We start from the raw sequence: 21,537 nt of genomic DNA on the forward strand, positions 1-21,537 counted from the left end.
CAAAATATCGCGTATCTTGTCGATCAACATGTTTGATCACATAGTCCCAAAGGGTCTATTTATAAGGTCTCCGTATAAATTTATTTATATCGAGATGTTGAATGTATAAGAGCAGTTAGGTGCATAGTGGAAGGAGCACCAGTCCCGGCGTCAGGAAGACTTGAATACTCAAGTCTAGTCTCAGACACTTACTGTGTGACCCTGGGTAAGGCACTGAACTTTGCTTCAGGTTCCTCATCTATAATCAACCAAAGAAGGAAATGGCAAACCACTCCAGCATCTTTGCCAAAAAAAACCAAACCCAAATGGGGTCACAAAGAGTTGGACACAGCTGAAACAACAAAAAGAATGGTATAGTGAATAGAATGCTGGATTCAGGTCCTGATGCTTCCTGATGCTGATGATGAGCAGATCACTTCCTATCAAAGCGCTCTGGCTAAGGAAAGTATAAGGCAGCACACTGCTTAGATGTCAACCTTCATTGAAAGAAGGAATTTCCTTATCTAGAAGTTCCCTAAAAGAATGAAAATCAGAGTTCCTATCACCCTACACCACTGTGATAACATGTGTAATAAAACTTACATAAAATTATAAATTTAAAAAAAAACATCTTGGATCATACAACAGGGAGCCATTGAGTTTATTGGGAAAGGAATGGCATAATCTGACCTGTGCTTTGAGAAAAATCACTTTGGCATCTATGTAAAAGGAAAAATAAGAGGCAGGGAGACCAATTAAGCTATTAATAAAAATCTGGGTGAGAGGCTGAAAGGCCCCAGCTTGGTTGAATGAAGAAAAGGGTTGGGGCGGCTAGGTGGCGTAGTAGATAAAGCACCGGCCCGGGAGTCAGGAATACTGGGTTCTAATCCAGCCTCAGACACTTAATAATTACCTAGCTGTGTGGCCTTGGGCAAGCCACTTAATCCCATTTGCCTTGCAAAAAAAAAGGGTTCACTGCAAGGAGAAAAAAGGCAACTATTGATTGGCTATGAAGGATGAGGTTGAAATTAAGGATAAAGTGGCTTTGAGTGTGAACATCAACTTGAGGAGGTCAGTAGGGTTGAAAGGACCAGTCTGTCCTTGGTGACTCAGTGACAATGAAGTAGAGAAGAGATGACTCTACCTCCTGGGAAGCAGGGTCTGACCATTTAGAGAATCTTGGAGACACAGGCTTGCCTTGGCCAGCACTCATATCTGCCGAAGGTTGACTGGGTCAGAATTAAATTAGACTACCTTGAGGGACAGATCCCTGGTGAGTCAGTCACAAGAGGTCAGTGGTGGGATATGGTACAGATGGCAGAAGGGTATTTATTCTGAATTGAATCAACACCAATTTAGGGATTTCCCTATTCCTTAGTAGAAGAGTAAAAGAAATTCCTTATTATATTCAGATTATTTTTCTCTTAGTATGGATGTGTCAGAAATCAGCCCAAGATTGCTTATGGAGGGGAAGGTGCGATGCAACCCATCTTCTCATCCTTGTTGTCACGTACCACTTGAGATCATGCCACTTGAGAATATAGACTTGACTTGGAAGACCAACGCTGTAGATGATCTCAATTTCTTCTGGTTATGATTTCCTATGATCCATGAAATTAGATAGGATGCCAAGACATCAAGCTGAACCCCCAATATTAGATTTCTTCTGGGTTCCTGCTTGATAGATGGGTTAACCCGATGTTCCTTCCTGCCCCACTCCTCAAAGGGATCCCCACAGCTACTGCAGCTGCTGCTGTTTCCTGGCAGTGACATTTCACTCTCCAGGTGTCCTGGCTTCAAAGGTACTGGTAGGAGGAAAGAAAGGGACAGCCCAGACCCTGGGAGTCCAGGGGGCTGGGCTATTATTAGTGGATGGGGGAGGCCACATTATTCCTTGGGCACTGACAAGAACCAGACCCTGACAGAGAGAGGAACTCTCTCCTTCAAGAGGTAAGGATCATAGGTTTTAAAGTGGAAAGGTTAAAAAGTATTTAGTCCTTTGTTGGAAAAAGGAAACTGAGTTCCAGAGAAGGAAAGAGACTTAAAGAGCTAAGCCTTGAATCTGGATCCTGACTCCACATTCAGCGCTCAACTAGCCTCTCTTGCCTTCCAGAAAATGATTCAAACTCCCTCAGTCTTAGATCTGGGCCAGCAGGGGAGATTCAGGAGGAGGTGGCAGGACAAATTTGTGAATCCAGGATACAGGAGTGAGTTGGGGAGGGATGGGGCATGGGGGCTAACTGCTGAATTCTCTTGCTGCAAGGAACTAGGGAAGCTTTACCCCATTCAGGCAACTCCCAGTCCTTCTCACCCATCCAGATGTCCAGCAAGATGTCAAGTGGCAGCGACATAGGCCAAGCACGCCGGGCTGTGGAGCAGCTTCGGATGGAGGCTGGCATTGATCGTGTCCAGGTGAGAGGTGGAGGATGGGCTGGGGTTGGGGATGGGCTTGGGTCCTTGGGGACTAGCAAGGCCCCTGATCTGCCTTAGGTATCCAAAGCAGCAGGGGAGCTCTTGCAGTACTGTGTGGAACACGCCAAGAGTGACCCATTCCTCATGGGTATCCCAGCTGCTGTCAATCCCTTCAAGGAGAAGAAACCATGCACCATCCTATGACCCTCTTCTCATGGAAACCCTTGTCTCTTAAGACACCCCCATTGTGAGATTCCCTCCCTTCAGATTCTGACTTCAATATCCCCATGAAGACACTCCCGGCATCAGGTCCATTCCGCTGTCCCTCACTCCCCAGCATCTCACAGTCCTCAGACATTCCCCTATGATTCTCCCCCTCATCCCCTCTCCATCCCTTCAATTCCAAAGAGGATCTGAGACCTCAAGGAAAACATGGGTCAGATTTTATTAAAGTCCTTAGCTCCATAAGTGAGTTTCAGTTTATGTCTGGAAAGAGAACCAAGACCTTCTGACCTCCCACCCACCCACTGCAGTCTCTCACTCAGAGTCTAACACATGCTTCTCATGTCACAGACCTAATGCTGCCATTTAGTAAGCTATAGTTGAATGTATATGGTCACAAACACTGTCTTAACAGCAGAAAGTCAGAAGTGACACTCTCATGAGCAAAGTCACAGATAGACACATAATCCCATTGACAGAAAGGCACAAATGCACCACTGACATCCCGGGCAGAGACCCTGTAGTACACAGTTCAGAGCAGGGGAGATCATCCAAAAGGTTTATTCCTGAGCTTTGGCCTCAAGGAGAGGAAAGGGGCATTCCAATAATAAATAATGGGGGGGAAGGGGGAGGGGGGAGAGAGGAGGAGAGGGAATCAGGCCCAGCCCTCACTGGAGGGACTCAACACTTTTCTAGCTTTAGATGATGGGGTTTATCCCCCATCAGAAGCTAGGAGTTAGCACAGTGGGAGCAATATCATCCCAGCCACTAGAGAAAAAGAGAAAAAGGCCAGGGATTCTGGTAGCACCACAGAACCAGGTCTGAGACCTGAAGAGTCAGGATGGTCCCCAGCTACAGGGCTTGGGGTCGTGACAAGGGAAGTGTGGACAACAGCACAGGTCCCAAGATGCCTCAGCCAGCCCAGTCCTCTGGGCCCCCCCTTCAGGGTTTTAATCTCCACACTTCCAAAGATAGGCCCCCAGATGCAGCTACTACCACATTGCCATCAGCACAGACCTGGAAGAAGGAAATCAGGAACAGGTCTCAGTGGAGTGCAGGGAGGAACAGGTATAGCAAGGCTGAACTTGGGAGGAGAGGCCTTACCCCATTGAGAACATTGTGGTGGCTCCGGGTACAGATGGTCTGTGGTGGATCAGTGGGCACGTGTACCTGGGGAGAAGAGAGGAGGCTCAGGGTCTGCAGGCAAGGGTCTGCACTTCACTTTGGGGACCCTGATCAGGTGGCGCTTACCCGAATGGTCTTGTCCGTGGATGTGGTATAAAGTGAGCCCAACGAATGGTCAATGCCAGTGATTTGTGACCTATGCCCCACATCGAAGGACTATAGGAAGAGATACAAGGATTGGGAGGCTTTCTGTCACCCAACCCCAGGCTCCTCTTCTCCCCACACCCTCTTAATCTTGTTCCCAACTAAGATCCTATTCCCAGGGTAGCTGCTGATCTAGGGTCTTTCCCAACTCTCAAAATGAAAAACAAAACTAAAAAGCAACAGGTATTAGGATCACCCAGCCCAAACCTTTCATTTAACTGAGGAAGATACAGAACCTTTGGGAAATGATTTGCTATGTTCCCCCTCCCACTCCTGATGGCCGAAGAGAAATGAGCAAGGGAGGAGGCAGAGCCAAGGTGAGAAGAATGGAGAAATGCCACACCCTGACATGCTGGAACTGGCCCCCGTGGTGCTCAAACACATAGAGCAGGCCCTGGTTGTCGCCAGCCCAGAGCTGGGGCTTATGGTAGGACATGCACAGTAGGTAGGACTCCAGCTGGTGGCAAGAAGAGAAAGGCTCAGTGAAGGAAATATTAAGCCCTCCCCCATCAAGGATGGAGCCAGGGCAGGGCCAGGGGCAAGGGCAGCACCAGACCTGGAGCTGCTCCAAGCTCCCCCTGCCACCCCCAGCCCAGCTGCATCCCAGCACCTGCAGTCGTTGTAGAACACTGTTGGTCCGCCGCTCAAACACCACCAAGGTTCGGTCCTCACTTCCTGAGATGATGTACTGGTCGTCGGCCAACAAGGCCAGTACAGCACTCGAATGCAGCCTTCTGCTCTTCACCAGGGCCTGGCCCGCTATGTCCAGGGTGGGCCATGCATTAGAATAGCTAGTCACCCCCTCCCTTCCCAAGGGCTCCAGGTCCAGGCCCAGTGGATTCTTGGGAAGTCATCTTCTGAGACTTGATTCCAGACTGTGACAATACCATCCACCACCCCCAGCTAGCACAAAGCTCTCAAGGATACACGCCTGGAAGAGTCTTCTCTGGTCAGACAAAGCCCTCTCCTACACTCACCAGGGCCCTCCCTTTCCCTATCTCTGCCCAGGATTTTGAGGGCCCACCTCGGGGGTCGTAAACAGTCACTTTCTTATCATAGGTGCCAGTGACCAGGATGTCAGGACGGTAGGAGAGACAGAGCACTGCAGCCTTGCCCCTAGGGAGACAGGAATGGGCCATCTGGACTTCATGCTTCTCCATCCCCACAAGGCCTAAACCTTAGCACTCCCTCCCCTGCAATGACCACATACATACCTGATCTCCCCAAACTGTTGCCCATCAGCCTCCATGTCCCAGAGCTTCACAGTGCTATCCCAGGAGCCTGAGCAGACACGGTTATCTTGGGCAGCTAGGGACCAGACCCAGCCCTGGAGAATTGGGACAATCAGAGAATGGAGTCTCACTTGGGAAGCCAAAAGATCATCCCAGGGCATGGCTCCCCATCTCTCACCTTGTGGGTCCCACTCCGCTGGGTTCCTAGAGCCTTGACCAGAACTTTGCCTGGCTCTACTCCAAGCTGTCTCAAGTCCCATAGGTTAACATTGCGGTCCCTGGAGCCAGAGACACAGAGTGCCCCACCCTGAAGGAAGGCACAGATGGGGTGAGAGGGCTGTAAAAAGCATAGCATATAGTCCCAGGATAGGGTTTAAGAGCTAGATGTGACCTTTGAGATTATCTGATCTAATCCTGTGAGCAGTTAGAGGAAACTGAAGCCTGGAAATTTTAAGCTCATAATTTTAAGGTCACAAAGAGCAGGGTTTCAAATCAAGTTCATCAACTCCAAGTCCAGAAGTCCATTATGCCTGGGTTTAGAGTTCAAATTCTGGCTCTGGAAAACAGTAACAACCAGCTCACTGGATATGATTACTGACATTCATTAGAATTTTTTTTTTTGCAAGGCAGTGGAATTAAGTGGCTTGTCCAAGGCCACACAGCTAGGTAATCATTAAGTGTCTGAGGCCGGATTTGAACTCAGGTCCTCCTGACTCCAGGGCCGGTGCTCTATCCACTGCACCACCTAGCTGCCCCATTATAAAATATTAAAGGAAGCCCAATATGGAATGGCACTTGGGCTGTGACTTGAAGGGAGCTAAAGGAATGTGCCTATTTTGGACATCATCGAGATTTTGTGCAGAGAGAGATAGAAGGGTAAGGTTGCACCTATTCTGATTTGGAGGCTAGTTGAGAAGGAATACAAGAAGAGAAGACACAGTAAATTTCGAGGGCAGCCAGGTTTAGTGAAGTATTTTAACGATCAGCATTTTTCCCCTACTGAACCTTCTCAAGCAGCAGAGTGACATAGCCAAATCCATTCAGTAGATGAGGGGGACAGTGGAGGCAAGGAGCAAGGTCAGTGGGGCAATGGGTGATGAGAGTCTTTGACTTGTATCTGAGAGATATCATAGAAGCAAAGCAACTGGACATGGAGATGGGGAAAGAAGAGTTCAAGGTGCTGATTTCCCTTGGCAGAAATAGGAAGTTCGGAAGAAGGGTGAATTCAGATAAAAAGGATGAGGAGTTGAGTATCGGAAGAGTCGCAATTTGACATGTCTTTGAGATATCCAGGTGGAGATGTCCAAAAGGTGCGATGAAGACTGGAGCTCAAAAGGTTATTATGAAACTCTAGCTATGTGACCCTGCACGAGTCACTGGACTGCAACTGCCTCAAAAGAAAAATGAGCTTTGGGGGCTTTAGTTTTTTCACCCATCAAATATGAACGTTGGCCTATTAGGCAGGCTCCAGGCCCTCACAAACGCAAAGGCATAGCAAGTGCTACCGTTGGGCCAGCTACACCTCGGGCAGCTCTCCCCATTCACATCCAGCCTCAGCGGCTTCTCCCGGCCCGGCCCGGCCCGCCGTCCTCACCTGCAGCAGCAGCACCGAGTCGATGGAGGCAAAGTGTCCATCCGACAGGCAGAAGTACTCGGCGCGGCGCCCGTCCTCGGCCCAGCGGCCCAGGTGCTCCTCCAGCTGGACGCAGGCGGCCGGCCAGTCGAAGTCCTCCTCTGGGGGGGGGGGGGGGGGGAGCTCTGAGCCGGCCGTCCCGGACCCCCGCCCGCCCCGCCCCCCCGGCCCGCCCCGCACCTTCCACCACGGGGTAGGCGCCCCCCAGCAGCTTCTGCACGCGGACCCTCCACATGACCTGGTCCCGGACGATGTCGCGGAGCGCGCGGCACACCCGGGGCAGGACCCCCAGCAGCAGGCGCGCCTCCAGGTAGGAGCAGATCTCCAGGATGAGCTCCAGGGGCAGGCCCAGCAGGCCCGCCGCGCCCGGCCCGGGCGCGCCCCCGGAGCTGCGCCGGGGCTCCCGCCAGAGCTCGGCGGCCGGGGGCCGGGGCCCGGCCGGGGCCGGCTGCGCCAGGACGGCGCGGGCGGGCGCCGGGGCCGGGGTCCCCAGGACTCGGTCGATGTACTCCTGCGCCTGGGCGTCCGGGTCCGTCTCGGGGTCCGAGTCCTCCTCCCAGTCTTGGCAGTCGTCGGGGAGCGGCTCCATGCCGAGGGGGGGCGGCTCCAAGCCTGGGGGGGATCACAGGGCCCCCGGGGCCCCCGCGCCGGTCCCGCCCGGCGTCACACGAGCGGTAACCGGCGGGGGCGGCACTGGAATCCGGGCGCTCTCGTCCCAATCCAGGACTCTGGCCACCGCACTGCGCTGTGGGGTCCCTGGGCCTGGAGCGGGCGGGGCCCGGGGTACATAGGAGCAGGGCCCCCCCCAGAACCCCCGCACCTCCCACCTGTCACCCAGCCCCGGGCCGCCGCCCCGACAGCATTCCGTCTCCAAGGCACCAGACCCTCACTTCCGGCACTTGCCGATGACGTGTCGCCGGAGCCGCGCGCCCACGTACCGGAAGTACTGGAGTTCACTTCCGCCGGGGCACGGGGCGGCACTGCTCGCACACGCGCGGGCTCCCAGACAAGCTCGAGTGCCCTCCCCCCCATCCCTAGAGACAGACACAAAGGCGGAGGCCGAAAAACTTGAGTCACAAGAAACTGGTTTTTAGTCAACAAAAAAATTATACATAAAATGAGAAAAATCTCATTGGAGCAAAGGTGCAAGCAGTTGCTTCAACACTAATCCACAGCAGTTTTACCATAGGAAACATTACAGCACATTTACAAATGTACAAATCGAGGATTCAACAGACAGGAGGCTAAAAACTAGAGTCAGCACCGTCACCCAGGCCAAGCAAACTCCCGAAATCAGAAACTAACTCAAACAGAGGCAGAGGCAGTTGGATCATGGAGCTTTAACTTCATTGTGCAAAAACCGGAAATTTTAAATAAAACAAACTAAAAAAAAATTAAATAATCTGGAAAAAAAAAAAACCACTTGCTCCCCCGTTCCCTTCTCTGGGCCCCCCAGAGGCTGAACCCGGACCTCTCACCCTGAGCTGAGCCAAGGAGAGCCCGGATTGCTTCGAGGCTGTGTCTCCAGCACCCCGGGGGGGGGGGGGGGGTTCTCCGAAGAACCAGAATTTAAAAATAAAATTAACAAAGCAAAATAAAACAAAAACCATTTGTAAACGGCTCCCAGAGACCTGCTCGAGTTTTTACGCGATTTTAAAAAATTAAATTAAAAAGCTGAGCTGAGGAATGTGCGTGACATGACGCTTGAAATGGTGAATGAGGGATGGAAGAAGAAATGGAAGGGACAGACAGGCCCCGCCTCAAAGCTACAGGACTCCCCATCCTGAGGTGGAAGGCAGGGAGAAGTCCCAGGCGTCAACCAAGAAAGGGAAAAAAGGGAGATCTTAGCCCCTAGGGAAGGGCCGACCAGACACCAAAATCCAAGAACAGAAGACACAAGAGGGAGCAGAAAGCTGCTGGAGGGGAATGCTTCCATCCAAGCCTGTTAGTAAAGCCTCTCCAGGGGATCCAGCATTGATCCTTCTCACTGGAATCCCCCAGCCCCTTCACCCAGACCTATCTGGAGTCCTCCAGGACCATGACAGTCCTCAGGCCCAGGAAAATCACCAGTTTGGATTCCTTCCCTCCCTCCAGGCTGGGCAGCATGGGTGAAGGGCGTCCCTGTGCTAGTTTCTGGAGAGCAATCGACTCCATCTACCCATTTCTCCCTTCTGGACTCTTGTTGAGGACGGAGGGAATGAATAAGTGGAAATGCTAGGGGTCACCCATTTCATTTTCCCCCTCTCACTAGAATTCACCAGGCTGACTGAAATTCCTGCCATCACCCACTTGGCTGACTTAATTCCCAGGAAAATAAACCACCCAGAAGGAAAGTCTCTCTTGGCTCCTGCCAAAACTGGTTCCAGCCACTGTCCGAGGACAAAAAAAGCTAAAATAAAATGAGACAAAAAGGATGGCCTTGAGGCCAAAACAGGACAGAAAAGAAAACAGGAATGAACCCCTAAGACTGTCCTATCAAAATTTCTAGGAGAGAGAAAGAAGAGATACTAAACTGTATTCAGTTACACTCAGATTATCTTAGGGCTCATCCACATATGGGGAACCAACAGTGGTAGAGAAGCAAACGGTCCTCCTCCCAGTGGGGAGATTGCTAGGCAGCCTCAAGGACAGAGGCTGGGAGACAGTGGACCCAGGTTGAGGGGCTCACACCGTATGCTCCACACACCCCCATCTCCCAACTGCTACCTCTTCCCCCCTTTGCCCCCTAATCCCCCACTGGGTTTGAAAGGGAAAGGTGAAGTAAATGCAGCAGCAGCAGCAGCAGCACGAGATACAGGAGCACAATCAGTGAGAGGAGAATTCGCTGAGCAGTGGCTTCAGAAGCATGCGTCTCTACAGTGCTGACCAGCATAGCAGGGCCCAGGGCCCAAGAAATGGCTCCCTCCTGGATGAATGGCTGGGCTAGACAGCCCAGAGGAGGTTCTGTACCTTCTTTTTCTCCCTCCCCACCCCTGGCCCCAAGACCCTGGGCTCTCGCCAGCTGGGACCCTCTGTCATGGCCTTCTTCAGACCATTGCACAGCACCTATTACAGAAGCATCTTAAACTCTAGATGAAGGTTACATTAAGTCATTATGGCCTAACTCACAGGATTCGCTACTCTAAATGTCACCATGCAGTCAGGGAAAAAGGTGGGAGAGATAGGCAAAGCCCCCTCCCACCAATCTGGATGCACCATAATCCCCACAGCGACACCCCCCACCCCGCCAGACTGATGGGCAGTACCAGAATAGTGGCTGCTTGTTCTAGTTTTCCTTTCGTTTTTAAACGTTTTTAACCCTACTCTGCACACGCGAGAGACCGTCTGTGTCAGTGTCTCTCAGATCATGAGAATTCCCTTTCCCCGTTTGTTTCCCCTTCCTCCTCCTCCTCCTCCTCCTCCCAAACAAGATCCTGTTGCAGCGAGTCCTCCCCCCACCCACCGCCCCCCGTGTGGCTGGCACTGCTCAGGCTTCTGCCAGAGATGAAAGCCCCTGGTTTGTAGAATGAGCGTGGAGGCCCCCCCACCCCCCCACCCCCGCAATGGCAGGAAGACGGGAAGTCGTTTAGTTTTGTGTCCCACGTACTCCTCCCTAACCCCCCACTGACAGGGCACTGCAACACCTGGATGCTGATGAGCTCCCAGCAACCCCTCCCAACGCCGTCAGGAACCTGGGGACAGAGAAGCAGAGGGAGGGTCAGCAGGGGACCTCTTCCCCACCCCAGCTCCCCCCTACCTGAGACTCACCTAGTGCGTGGTCTCCCTGCTTCACCTAGACGCCGTAGAAGGCAGCTAATCTCTCCTTGAGCAGGGGTGGGAACTGCTCTGAAAACTGCTGCCAGTTCTCTTCCCCCACCTGGTCTTTGAAGCCGTGGAGTATCTGAGGAAGGAAAAGGAGAGACATAAAAGAGGTGCCACTGGCCCTCAGGAGAGGGGAAAGGGGAAAGAGGAGTCCAAGAACTCACCTTATAAAACATGTCCCGCAGGTCGTCCTTAGGACTCACCCAGGAGGCCACAGCATCACAGAAGAAAATAAAATCCTGAAAATGAAGATTACCCCCCACATATACCCCAGCTATGAGAGGCTGCCTGTCACAGTCCCCAGCACCCTGAGGCCCTGGTCCCTAGAAGGAAAGCCTTTCCCCTTCCATGGTCCAGTCCCTCTACCTGAACAACCCCTCCTGGGTTCACTCCAATCATCATACAGATGCCCCGAAAGGCAGAGTCCTTCTCTTCATTGTCTCGGATGTTCCTGAGGGATGTGCACCTGTAGCAGGGCAGGAGAGCGGGCTGGGCAGGCAGCTCAGTGCCATAGTCCAGGAAGGAAGACAAAGAGAAAAGGGCAACGGAATGGAAGGTTGACATGCATTTTGGGACAGAAACAGGGATGGGGGAAGGGAAATTGCTGGGGAGGGGGACAGCAGGGTCACAGGCAGCAGAAACACCCACCAGGGTCTGATGAATTGCTGGAGCATGGGCGCCACCTCCTGTGGGCACACGTAGCCCAGGCGGCCGATGGTGATGGCTGGAATGGCAGAGGGACTCGTCAGGCGACCTGAAACCCCGAGTGGCCCCGGGACTGTACGTGGCAGGGCCTCTGGGTGGGGGCACTGACCCCCGCCCTGGCCCCAGCCCCTACAGACTCACTCTAGAAGAGCCAGCAGGGGGGACAAAAGATGCCTAGTTCAACTATGCCAGGCTTCAGGCCCCAGTGGGGGCTCAGTCCCTTGACCCCTATTTGGGGAAGGAAGCTGGATTGGGTCAGTGGCCCAAGACTTGGGCTATCTTCTGTTAAATTCTCTTCCCCAAACAATGGGGAGAAGAGGATGGGGACCTGGCCCCAGATAGTTTTAGCCCAATGACACAGGGGCAGATAGAACCCCAAGAGTAAAGGGAAGGGGGACCCCCACTGGGGGGAAACTGGCTCCCCAGATTTGTGGTGGGAAAGAGACTGCCCAGGTCAGGTCTAGGCTCCCACCTGTGTTCTCCAACAGGGTCTTGGGGGTGTTGGGGCGGTTGATAATTTCCACCAAATTGTTGAGGACCATCTGCACATAGGGCTGCATCTCGGCCCCTAGGGGTTATGGGGAGAGGTGGGGAGATTAGGGCCACAAGAAGTCAGTGACTTCCTGCCTTCACTCCCCCCCAACCACCCAAACATCCTGCAGGAGTCCAGGCACTCACCCATCTGCATGCAGATCTCTCCAATGGCCCAGGTGGCATTGTTGCAGACGGAGATGAACTCAGGATTCAGGTTAGTGCCCAAGATTGGCATAAACTCAGCTGAGGGGAGAAGTCGGGGGTAAGCTATGGAAAGGAACTAGGGAAGGGGAGAATGTGGTAGGAGTTCCTGGCCCCAGAACTTTGAGGACTGAAACCTGACAATCTCCCTGCCCCGGGCATTGTTCTGACTAGACATTAGTCTATAAACAAGATTGATGGCACACCACCAGCAGTGGTTTTTCTCCAACACCTTCCAGGATAGTGGCAGAGCTGGGACTATATGGACTATAAAGTGAGGGAGGGGCAGCAGATATGAGCAAATACCGATGCAGGGCTTGACATGCATGAAGCAAGCTTTGGTAAGATCTCCCAGGAGAGCAAAGGAGCTCTGACGGACTTCTGGCATGGTGTCCTGGGGAAAGGGGGGAAATAGCCGAAGATTAGTGTCCAAGGAGGTGAACCCAACTGTCTCTCCAGTCCAATAGCTATCTTCACTATACCATTAATACAATGCCCATAATTTTACATCTGCCTTTTCCTCCAACATTTTACTTTCCCAGTTTCTCCCTTATGGAAATCCTATTCTCCCTCAATGTCCAACTCCCATCAACCACAAAGTTTCCCTCTCATCCCTTGTTGAAAGTCATATCTCCTTCCTCTGTTACCAACCCCCCTCCTCCCACACTTGCTGCTCATACCAATCCAACTTGGCTCTGGATTATGGTCCTGTTTGTAATTTATCTTACTTTATTCTCCTCAACAAGACACTGAACTCAGGGGGAGGGACTGCATCCTGTTCCTATTCTTACCTCCTCAACTGCTGGCTCAAGACATCACATTCTAAACCCATCTCTCAGTGTTGCTACATGAACAACTGAAGGCCTTGAGGAACAGAGGACAACTCACCTGCATACACTGGAAAAGCAGAGTCATAATGTTACTTCGGGCAACCAGCTGTTCCACTTGGCCTCCCAAGCCCTCAGCCAGCCCACTGAGGAGGTCCAGGGCCACAATCATGAAGTCTTTGTCAGGGGCCTCATACTGGTCTGGGTGTTGGTTGTACATCTATGGAGTGGAGAGGAAAAGTAAGGAGAACCTCAGGGAGTAGAGCAATGGTCAGGAGGATCCCAAGGAGTCCGAGACTTACCATAGCCTGGGCCAGTGTCTTCTGGACAAGTGTGACACAGCGCTGGTAGACAGGCTCACAGTAGGGCAGGAACCCACTCTGGAGGGCTGTGGCTACAGATGACAAGCACTGGGTGGGACGAAGAAAAGTGGTTAGGAGATGGGCTACCAAAGCCTGGTCACCATGCCAACCCAGGAGGTGGGCATAATGTCCTATGCTACATTTCAGATGCATAGCCCCTTTGGTGCACACTGGTCACCCCCCCTGAAATGGGAAAATGAACCCAAACTATTCTTCCTCTAAGAATGGAAAAAAACCAGGGTCACTGATCAATCACACACATCTCTTCCGCACTCACTTCCAATAATGGGAAGAGATCCTTGTCTTCATCTTTCAATTCATTCCATTTCTGGATCAGAGGAGGCATCAGCTTTTGGATGTATTCCTAATGAAGATGGAAAAAGAAAGGAATGACAAAGGAGAGAAGAGAAGAGGAAGGAGAAAGCAATATAGAGAGTTTCCAGCACTCACCGGCTGGTTGAGGTGGTGGCCCACAGAGTCAGCGAGTGTCCCGATGGCATCATAGAGGATCAAGAGGTTCTTGTGCTGATACTTGCCAAAGGCAAACACCAGAGTGTCCAGGATGAAGCTCAAGTAAGGGACCAACTCCGTGCAGGCCTCCTCCTCCAGGGTAGCAAATGCACTGTGGGAAGGTTTTGGGCACCGTGGTGAGGGCCAGCCCAGGCAGCCAGGATGCCCAAGGGGAGAGATCTGACATGCCCCGGATCAGACAGTATGAATACAACAGAGATCAGTTTGGCATCAAACAGTAACTTGTTCCATCACATCCAGGGAAGACAATAACCCAAGATCAAAGCCCCTAAGACCACCCTGGGCCAGAGGCCCAGTGTCCAGGCACCAGGGCAGGGAAAACAGACTGGAAAGGGTGCATGATGGCCTCACCTACAGGCTGCCTCCTGCACACGCTTGTTGCCATCCAGGATTCGCTTCAGCAGTTCAGTCATCAAGGGCTTCAAGTGCATGTCTGGCGGCTGGCTGACCACCCAGTGAGCATAGCGGCTCAGCGTCCAGCAGGCAATGGATCGTACCAAAGCCTTTTTGTCTGACAAGCACTGGATGAGATGGGGGATGAGCTCAGGCAGGTATGGAACCATGCCCTGCATACAGCCTGGAAGAGAGGGGAGGATACACCCTCAGCATGGACCCATAGTTAGCTCTACTTAAGCCAGGGGCTTCCAACCCACCGCATTTCCCAACCCATTTCAACTCTCACCCTCAGCAATAGCTCCTAGGACCAGGATCCCAGACTCCTTGATGACCCACTCTGGGTGAAAAAGCAGCCCCTTCAGCAGAGGCAACAGGTGAGGAAGCAGCTCCTCCCGGAACACGTTGGCCAAGACGTCCAGTGCTGCTGCTGAGCATTTCCCTACAGCCAGGGAAGGGAGCGGGTCACCCCTTGCAGCAGGTACCCCACCCTGTCAGGTCCCATGGGATCCAATGGGATGGATGCAATAGTCATCACCATTGAAGCAGGAATGACAACTGCATTAGGGAAAATGTCCTTGAGCATTGGTCCCTAACCCTTCCCTGCCTTTAACACCAGCCCCAACACACTCAAGTTCCAGTCAGACAAGGTGTCATCATCATCATCGTCATCCTCCTCCTGGTCCTCTGGATCCTCGGGTCGCTCCTCCTCATGAGGCAGCGTCACTGTGCGAGACTTGTGGAATCGGGGTTTGATGTCTTGCTCACTGTCTGGAACAGCCTCATCCTCCTCCACATCTCCCTATGGGGAAGACCCAGCAGGGGAAGTATTATTATTGATTAATACCTCCTGCCACTCCCCACCCTCCCCTTCCAGAGCATGGCCTCCTGGGATCAGACAGTATGAATACAAAAAACCTTCAAGAAACATTCAGGCTATGAAGGATGCATCACTTCCCAAGAACTAAGGTCACCTCCAGCCCACCTCTGAAACCCCCTACCTTAAGCAGTATGATGTCTATCTCAGAGTATTTCATGCCATTCACCAAAATTGGAATCAGCCTGGTGAAGGGAAGAATAAGCGAAGCTTAGGAAGCTTGTGGCTAATCTGACTACAAGTCTATCCACTCATCTCAGGGAGAGAAGGGGAGAGAAGGGGAGGAAGGGAGTAAGAGCTGAAACTACAGCTCCCTGAGGCTTGGATGTCAACTTAAGAGAGCCTTCTCAGCTCTTCCAGTGTGGAAATAACCATGAAGTCAAAGATATCCTGCTTTTCCAGGATTTACCTTGTTTAAACAGATGTTATATGCCTCCTCTAAAACACACAGACAACACACAAACAATTCTAATTCTAAGACATCTTATTATTAACACGAAGCAAAAACGATACATTCAAATTCCATAAACTACTTAAGTGTGCATTCATGTGAAATTTTACGTTTTAAAAACTGATTTAGTCTCATTAGGGATAATACATAAAATCTAACTTATTGTGGTTCCCAGAGGGTCTTCTTTTAAATCATTTACAAAGAATTGAATTGCAAGAAAACTGGATTAGGGGAGAGACTAATTCTAGTCTCAGTTCTGCCATCAACTAATTAGTTATGTGACCACAGGCAAGTTATTCAATCTGATACCGGAGAAGTAGCAATATGAAAGGCTGGGACAGCAGCCCTCTCTAGGTGAAGGGTGGTGGTGAGGCAGAAAACCTCAGGTGGACAACCAGAACTCACTGAACCAGGTGGGATGATAAGACTTCCTTGCAGATGGGTTGTTCAGCTAGCGTCAGCCAGAACTCGCAGGCCTCCAAGGCCACATTTTCATCATGGTCCTGAGTCCTTTGCAGCATATACTAATAGAAGAAGAGGAGAGAAAGAGGGTCAGTATAGTGTGAACATGGCTATCCCAGGAGGACCACTTCCTTCCCTCAGACCCCCACGCACCTGAATGATGCTATGCATGTGGGGAATGAGTCGATCAATCCGGACTTCTAGCAGCATGACCAGTGCACGGCACACGTTCTTCCGAACCTCTGGATCCTCATCCACCGCCAGGGCAAACAGGTGCTAGACATGTCCCCATCCCCACCCCAGCCCATAAAGTCAACAGTCTGAACCCAAAGGCAGCAAAAAAGGGCCAGGTCCCAGGTGGGCTCAGGGATCTTCCTTCCCCACCCCGGGTTCATCATCCAACCATAAGCCTGCCAGACACCAACTACAAAATGCCTACCTCGATGAATGTGTCAATGTTGTCCATCAGTGCCTGGGCCCGGTCCATAATGAATTGATTTACACATGCAATGGCATGGGACCTAGAGGAAACAAAACAAAAAAGCAGACTAAAATGAGCTTGAGTAATGCAAGGGGAGACCACCAATTCAGTCCCTTCATGCTGGTCAGCAGCCTCAGCACTAGCAAAGTGACCCCCACTAGCCTGAATCCAGAGGACAAGCCTTCCTCTTCTCCAGCCCTAGATTCCCTGGCTCCATAGTCCCTTCTTAGGAATAGCCCCACATACCGGATCTTGGGGCTACAGTGCTTGAAAAACTGCAAGAACTTGGGGATCATAATGTTCAAGGGTCGATTGAGCGCATCACTGTCCAAGAGCTCTGACGAGTCTTCACAGATCTTCTGTAAGGCTCCAAAAGCCCCCTAGGTATATGAGGAAAGTACTGTGGGGTATCAGTGGATAAGAGAAGAACATACAATCCTCTTTACGCAAAGAAAAGGTACAGCAACCTGTATGCAGCCTAAATGGGCCTGACAGCCCTGTATCTCTCCCTTCTGGGGAGCTGAGACAGGTGGTATATTCTGTTTCTATAGTGGCTGCAAAGCCTACCTCACATGTGTTGTAGTCCTCAGAATTGAGTAAGTTACACAGCTGAGGCAACAGTTCTGGCCACATCTGCAGCTCTCCTTTGGAGGCAATGGTGGTAATGAGGATGCCTAGTAGGAAGAATGGAAGACAGAAAATCCATGAAGCTACCATCTGGCTTCCTAGTGCTTGCCTTGAGGTAGGACATGCAGGGATGGGGTGGGGGTGGGGGGAATAAAGCCTTACTGAGACAGCATCCTCACCCAATCCAGCTCCCCCCACCCCATCCTACCCCACCTTACCAATAGTGGCTCGGATGAGTGAGGAGGCATCACCAATATTGTTGAGACACTCTTGTTTAATAAAATCGGCCACTGGTGGGGGAAAACTCTGGTAATGTGCCTTCACATTGTTTTTCAGAATGAGGCCACTAAGGGAACGTGTTGGTTCATCTGGCGAAAGGGAATGAGGGAAATACTGGAGTAGAAATTATAGAGGGCTCAAATTTGATCAATCAGAATTATCATCATCAGTATTCAAGGCTACACTGAAAAAGTTGACTATGTGTCAGTAACCTGTGTCAGCTTGCTAGTACGGAAAGACAGAATGGGCTCCAATCACCTTTCCAGGTATATTTCACATTACTGGCCTTCATACATCCAAACTTTCTGCCTTCCAATCAACTGTACTGTAAGCAGAACAATGCTGTCCTGATTCCTTGTACCTTCATAGTGACAGACTGTCCTCCTCTTTCAATGAAGCCTTCCTTGATTGCCTCTTTCCTCAGTTCTTCCCCGTACCCCCAGATTCCATTATCTCTAGATTGCATTGTTTCCTATCTACTTGCTTATGTATGTTTTCTATTACACTGATATTCTTCAAGTACAGCAATTACACCATTTTCATCACTGTAACCTCCAAGAAGGGACTTACCCAGAATAGATACCTGATAAATGACTGCTGATTTGGACTTACTAAACTCAAAATGAGACTATGAAATCCCTAAATCTTAGGCCAGAGACAGGAGGGTTGGAAAGGGAAAGGGAAGGAGCCCAGGACCATCTGACTTACCTTCTGACTTCAGTCGTGTTAAGACAAAGATCAGGTAGTTATTAAAGTCAGGAAATTGGTTTAGTTGCTTTAGTTTCTGACAGGCAATATTAAGGACTAAGCTAATTCAGTATTGACCCTTCTAGACAATATCTAGAAGGTGAATATGAATATATATATATATGAAGAATCAGACATGAAAGAGAAAAGAAAATTAGACTCCTGGGACACTCACTACTTCCCAATGTCTCTTTTGGGTACCCATCTTAACAAACCCCATTGATCCTTTTTTTTTTTAAGGTTTTTGCAAGGCAAATGGGGTGTATTAAGCATCTGAGACCAGATTTGAACTCAGGTACTCCTGACTCTGGGGCTGAAGGCACCACCTAGGCACCCCAAATCCCAATGATTCTCAGTGTCATTGTTCCACTATATGAACCCCCCCCCAAACAATGGGGAGATGGAGTATTTCCCAAGTAGCTTTGATTCTACTCTTTGCCCTTCTTCCTGTAAATAAGATCTCACAAGAATGCCTAGGATTTAGCTCTATGGTAGAAAATGTATGTTCAAGCTCTGGTGTCTTCTGAGCTCTTTTAAAGGCAGCAGGGTATAGTAGATAAAGTATCATACTTGGGAGTCACGAAGACTTGTTTTTAATCTAATCTATGGTTAAAATCTATGTGACTTTGTCCAAATAATTTACTTTCTCTATGCCTGTTTCCTCACCTGTAAAAGGAGAGTTAAATCTGATGACCACCAAGTTTCTTTCCAGCAGCAAAGCAGTATCACATGGCCTCTCCCTCCGGCTAGATCGGAGGAGCTAGAGTCGGATGGGCCTTTAGGCATCATCCAGCAATTGTTCTACTCTATTATGGGTTCTTCTCTCACCCACCCCCTTCCATACCAGACAGAGTGCTGGCTGGGCACAGGGGGAACCTGGAGGTACTTTTGAACGCTTAAAGATGAATTAGGGGCAAGAGCACAACGTGACCTCAGCAATGGGATGGAATAAACAGGCCCAGACAGTTAACCCCCCCCCAATCCCGGAGAGCCCCAAGCCCCTTCCCGAGACAAGGAGCAGCAGCAGCGCGGCCGGCGGCCGAAGGATACGTCCTGGACCACCCTCTGGGTGGCCGTGTTGGGGGACTGGGAATCCTTGAGGAGCTGCAGGACCTGCTGGAGGCCCTGCTCGTCCGGCTGCCAGTCCATGGTGGGGGAGGGGGCGGCTAGATCGCGGGCGGGAGAGGAAGAGGAGGCAGATTAGATCCTTCTGGGCAGTTCCCGGCCCCCCCAACGGGGCATCGGGGCTGGGCCGCTCCGCCCGGGGCCGGGATGGGGAGGCGCGGAGGCCCTCGGGGCCACGTGGGGGCCCAGCAGGCACCAGATCGCGCGGACGGGCCCCACGCCGGGGCGCCCCGAAGCGCCGGCTCCTGCGAGCAGGGGGGCCGGGGCCCCGCCGGGGCCAAGGCGCCAAGGCGGGGGGAGGGGAGGAGCCGGGGGCTGGGTGCACGCCGGGCCGGGGCCCGGGCCCAGGCCTTCCTCGCCCCCATCCAGCCGCGCCGCGCCGCGCCCGGCCAGCCCCTCGCTGCTCGCCCTGCTCCCTCCGGCCCGGGCCCTCCAGCAGGCCCGGCCGCTCCCCGAGGCCCAGCCCCGGCCCGGGCCCCGGCGCGCCCGCTCCTTCCCCACAGGCCGCGGCCGGCAGCCCCGACCGTGGCTCAAGCCGAACCACTCACCGGGACCCGGCGGGGACCGGAGCGACGGGGACGGCGGCGGCGGGGACGGCGGCGGCGGGCGCGGCGGCGGCGGCGGCGGCGACTCCTCGCTCTGCGGCTTCTCCCGAGACACACACACGGGGAGGAGCGAGGAAGCGAAGAGGAAAAAAAAGAGGCGACTCGGCCTGAGCCGCAGCGGCTTCCGTCCGCCGTTCAAACTGTCTCCCGCCGGCCAATCAGGACGCGGGGCGGGCCCCGGCCCCCGAGGGGGGCGGCGGGCGGGGCAGGGGAGGGAGGGGCGCGAGGCGGGGCGCGGCCGCGAGGCCACGCCACGTGACCGGCCGCGGCCAAGGAGCGGGGCCCGACGAGATGCCGTCACGTGGCTGCGGAGACCGCTACTTCTGGGGCCTCTCTGGCCTCCGGTCCTCCGGGCTCTCCTTCACTCCTCCCGGCTGCCGCCCCGGGCCCTGTGAGGAGGGCAGAAGCCCTCTCAAAGCACCTGGGCCGACCCGCCCCACGGAGGTCCAGCCTGGTCACCCCCCGGCTTTGTGACTGGCCACATCTAGTAGTGGGTCTGGGTCTCAGGTCCCTCAGCAGAAAAATGAGGGCACCGAACTAGATTACCTTTCGGGCATGTGTGGCCTTCTTATTCCATGGGTGCCATGTAGAGTCCTGGTCTAGGAGTCCAGACCCTGATACTCTACTCCCTCCCGTTCCAGACCGGCCTCCCAAATTCCCTGATGTGCCTTATTGTTTCCTTAGATACAATGGAGGAAATGACTGAAGATGCCTTCCAACTCACGGCTTCTGTGGTTCTAGGATTCATGCATACACACTAATAGCCTCACCTATGCCTGCCCCTAGCCTCCTTGATTCCTATCTTTTCCCTTCCTGCATCTCTCCCCAGCCTGTTTCTGTTGCCAGGTAGGTGTATGAGAAAGTCGTTAGCATTTTCTTTGTTCTGTGGGTTCTGTGTCCTCATTCTGGGGTGGAGATCCCAAAGAGCCTTAATTTATTGCTCTCCCCCTCCCTCATTGCTGCCATCCATCAAGTACCTCAAACATTCCAAAACTTAGGAACTAGGAGAGGCTGGGAGGTCCAGGCCTGAGGGAGAATGAGCTGGCTTCCGGAACTGAATCATGGTGAGGAAGCCAGCCAAAACATTGGAGGAAAATGAGGGTGATCAGCCTGGCGGGGTCAAAGAAGGGGTACATCTTTGCCGGGCTGTCCTAGATTTGAGGTCAAAGACCCTGGAATTTAATCTTTACTCTGTTGCATAACTCTAGATAGATTTTCCTTGCCTCAGTTTCCTTCTCTCTAAAAATAAATAAAGGGGGTTCCAAGGCATGATCCTATGCACTCTTCCCGGTGCCCAGTCTTTGCAGCCGAGGCCCAAGGAAGGCTCTGCACTCCCCTGGAATCCTCTAGGGTTTCAAGGATTCTAAAGGGTAACCTAAGATAGGGGAAAGGATAAGGCCCTTGCTGCCTGGAATGAAAGCACTGCCATGATAAGAATGAGGGAGGGAAGAAAAAAGATACTCTTTCTCTCTTTTATTCTACCCAGAGCTCATGGCCTTTGCCTTCATTCTTTCCACAAATATTTCTCAAAAACAGGACAGCAGGTCTCATTGCCTGCCTAACCCTACTGCTTTGCCCCCCCTTCCCTCTCTCCGGGGAGACAAGAATGAATCAGTCCCAGGCCGGAGGTCACAATCACCTAAGGAGCAGAAGAAAGATCCATGAATAAGTGCAAAGGAAGGCCAGGTGCAGTCCAAACACGTTACTGTCCCTCCCCACGCA

The 21,537-nt window shown here is 52.3% G+C and overlaps 3 protein-coding genes and 2 non-coding genes across 6 annotated transcripts; 1 reads left to right on the forward strand and 4 right to left on the reverse strand.

Moving 5' to 3' along the window:
* Nucleotides 1–506: 506 nt before the first annotated feature.
* On the reverse strand, nt 507–7,703 carry FBXW9 (F-box and WD repeat domain containing 9). Its single transcript, XM_074203491.1, has 10 exons — nt 6,988–7,703; nt 6,769–6,908; nt 5,353–5,481; nt 5,157–5,269; nt 4,967–5,058; nt 4,553–4,701; nt 4,286–4,399; nt 3,865–3,954; nt 3,718–3,783; nt 507–3,630 (listed from the first exon to the last, which is right to left on the reverse strand). The coding sequence occupies exons 1-10, from the start codon at nt 7,394–7,396 to the stop codon at nt 3,556–3,558; spliced, it is 1,377 nt and encodes a 458-aa protein (XP_074059592.1). The 5' UTR covers nt 7,397–7,703; the 3' UTR covers nt 507–3,555.
* Nucleotides 2,219–2,950, forward strand: GNG14 (G protein subunit gamma 14). Its single transcript, XM_074203496.1, is given in 1 exon segment — nt 2,219–2,950. A coding segment is annotated over 1 exon segment (297 nt). The 5' UTR covers nt 2,219–2,298; the 3' UTR covers nt 2,596–2,950.
* A 2,629-nt stretch (nt 7,704–10,332) lies between the features above and the next one.
* Nucleotides 10,333–19,940, reverse strand: TNPO2 (transportin 2). 2 transcript variants are annotated; one of them, XM_074203490.1, is made up of 25 exons: nt 19,759–19,940; nt 19,136–19,251; nt 18,047–18,122; nt 17,278–17,427; nt 17,000–17,106; nt 16,679–16,812; nt 16,391–16,472; nt 16,105–16,227; nt 15,895–16,013; nt 15,163–15,223; nt 14,792–14,963; nt 14,451–14,603; nt 14,120–14,345; nt 13,688–13,859; nt 13,515–13,601; nt 13,178–13,285; nt 12,937–13,095; nt 12,355–12,442; nt 11,992–12,090; nt 11,786–11,881; nt 11,257–11,332; nt 10,975–11,074; nt 10,773–10,847; nt 10,555–10,687; nt 10,333–10,478 (listed from the first exon to the last, which is right to left on the reverse strand). In XM_074203490.1, the coding sequence occupies exons 2-24, from the start codon at nt 19,232–19,234 to the stop codon at nt 10,580–10,582; spliced, it is 2,670 nt and encodes an 889-aa protein (XP_074059591.1). In that variant the 5' UTR covers nt 19,235–19,251; nt 19,759–19,940; the 3' UTR covers nt 10,333–10,478; nt 10,555–10,579. The 2 variants fall into 2 exon arrangements, with proteins under 2 accessions (XP_074059591.1, XP_074059590.1); XM_074203489.1 differs by having other exon boundaries at nt 11,257–11,362.
* On the reverse strand, nt 13,938–14,008 carry LOC141503831 (small nucleolar RNA SNORD41). The gene has a single exon (XR_012473132.1). It is a non-coding gene; the product is annotated as a small nucleolar RNA SNORD41 (small nucleolar RNA).
* Nucleotides 15,051–15,121, reverse strand: LOC141503833 (small nucleolar RNA SNORD41). Its single transcript, XR_012473133.1, has one exon. It is a non-coding gene; the product is annotated as a small nucleolar RNA SNORD41 (small nucleolar RNA).
* Nucleotides 19,941–21,537: the final 1,597 nt, after the last annotated feature.

This window comes from Macrotis lagotis, chromosome X (assembly GCF_037893015.1).
Source record: "Macrotis lagotis isolate mMagLag1 chromosome X, bilby.v1.9.chrom.fasta, whole genome shotgun sequence".
Lineage (NCBI taxonomy): Eukaryota > Metazoa > Chordata > Mammalia > Peramelemorphia > Peramelidae > Macrotis > Macrotis lagotis.

What these genes read in the sequence shown, in the direction of transcription:
- FBXW9 (XM_074203491.1), bottom strand. Translation starts at nt 7,396, where the DNA reads ATGGAGCCGCTCCCCGACGACTGCCAAGACTGGGAGGAGGACTCGGAC. An exon ending in CGCCTACCCCGTGGTGGAAG is followed by an intron (nt 6,909 to 6,987) that starts GTGCGGGGCGGG and finishes CCCCCCCCCCAG; the next exon opens with AGGAGGACTTCGACTGGCCG. An exon ending in AGCGGAGTGGGACCCACAAG is followed by an intron (nt 5,270 to 5,352) that starts GTGAGAGATGGG and finishes CCAATTCTCCAG; the next exon opens with GGCTGGGTCTGGTCCCTAGC.
- TNPO2 (XM_074203489.1), bottom strand. Translation starts at nt 19,234, where the DNA reads ATGGACTGGCAGCCGGACGAGCAGGGCCTCCAGCAGGTCCTGCAGCTC. An exon ending in GACCCTGTTGGAGAACACAG is followed by an intron (nt 11,363 to 11,785) that starts GTGGGAGCCTAG and finishes TCGGGGTTTCAG; the next exon opens with GTCGCCTGACGAGTCCCTCT. An exon ending in CAGCAATTCATCAGACCCTG is followed by an intron (nt 11,075 to 11,256) that starts GTGGGTGTTTCT and finishes GCCCTGCTACAG; the next exon opens with GTGCACATCCCTCAGGAACA.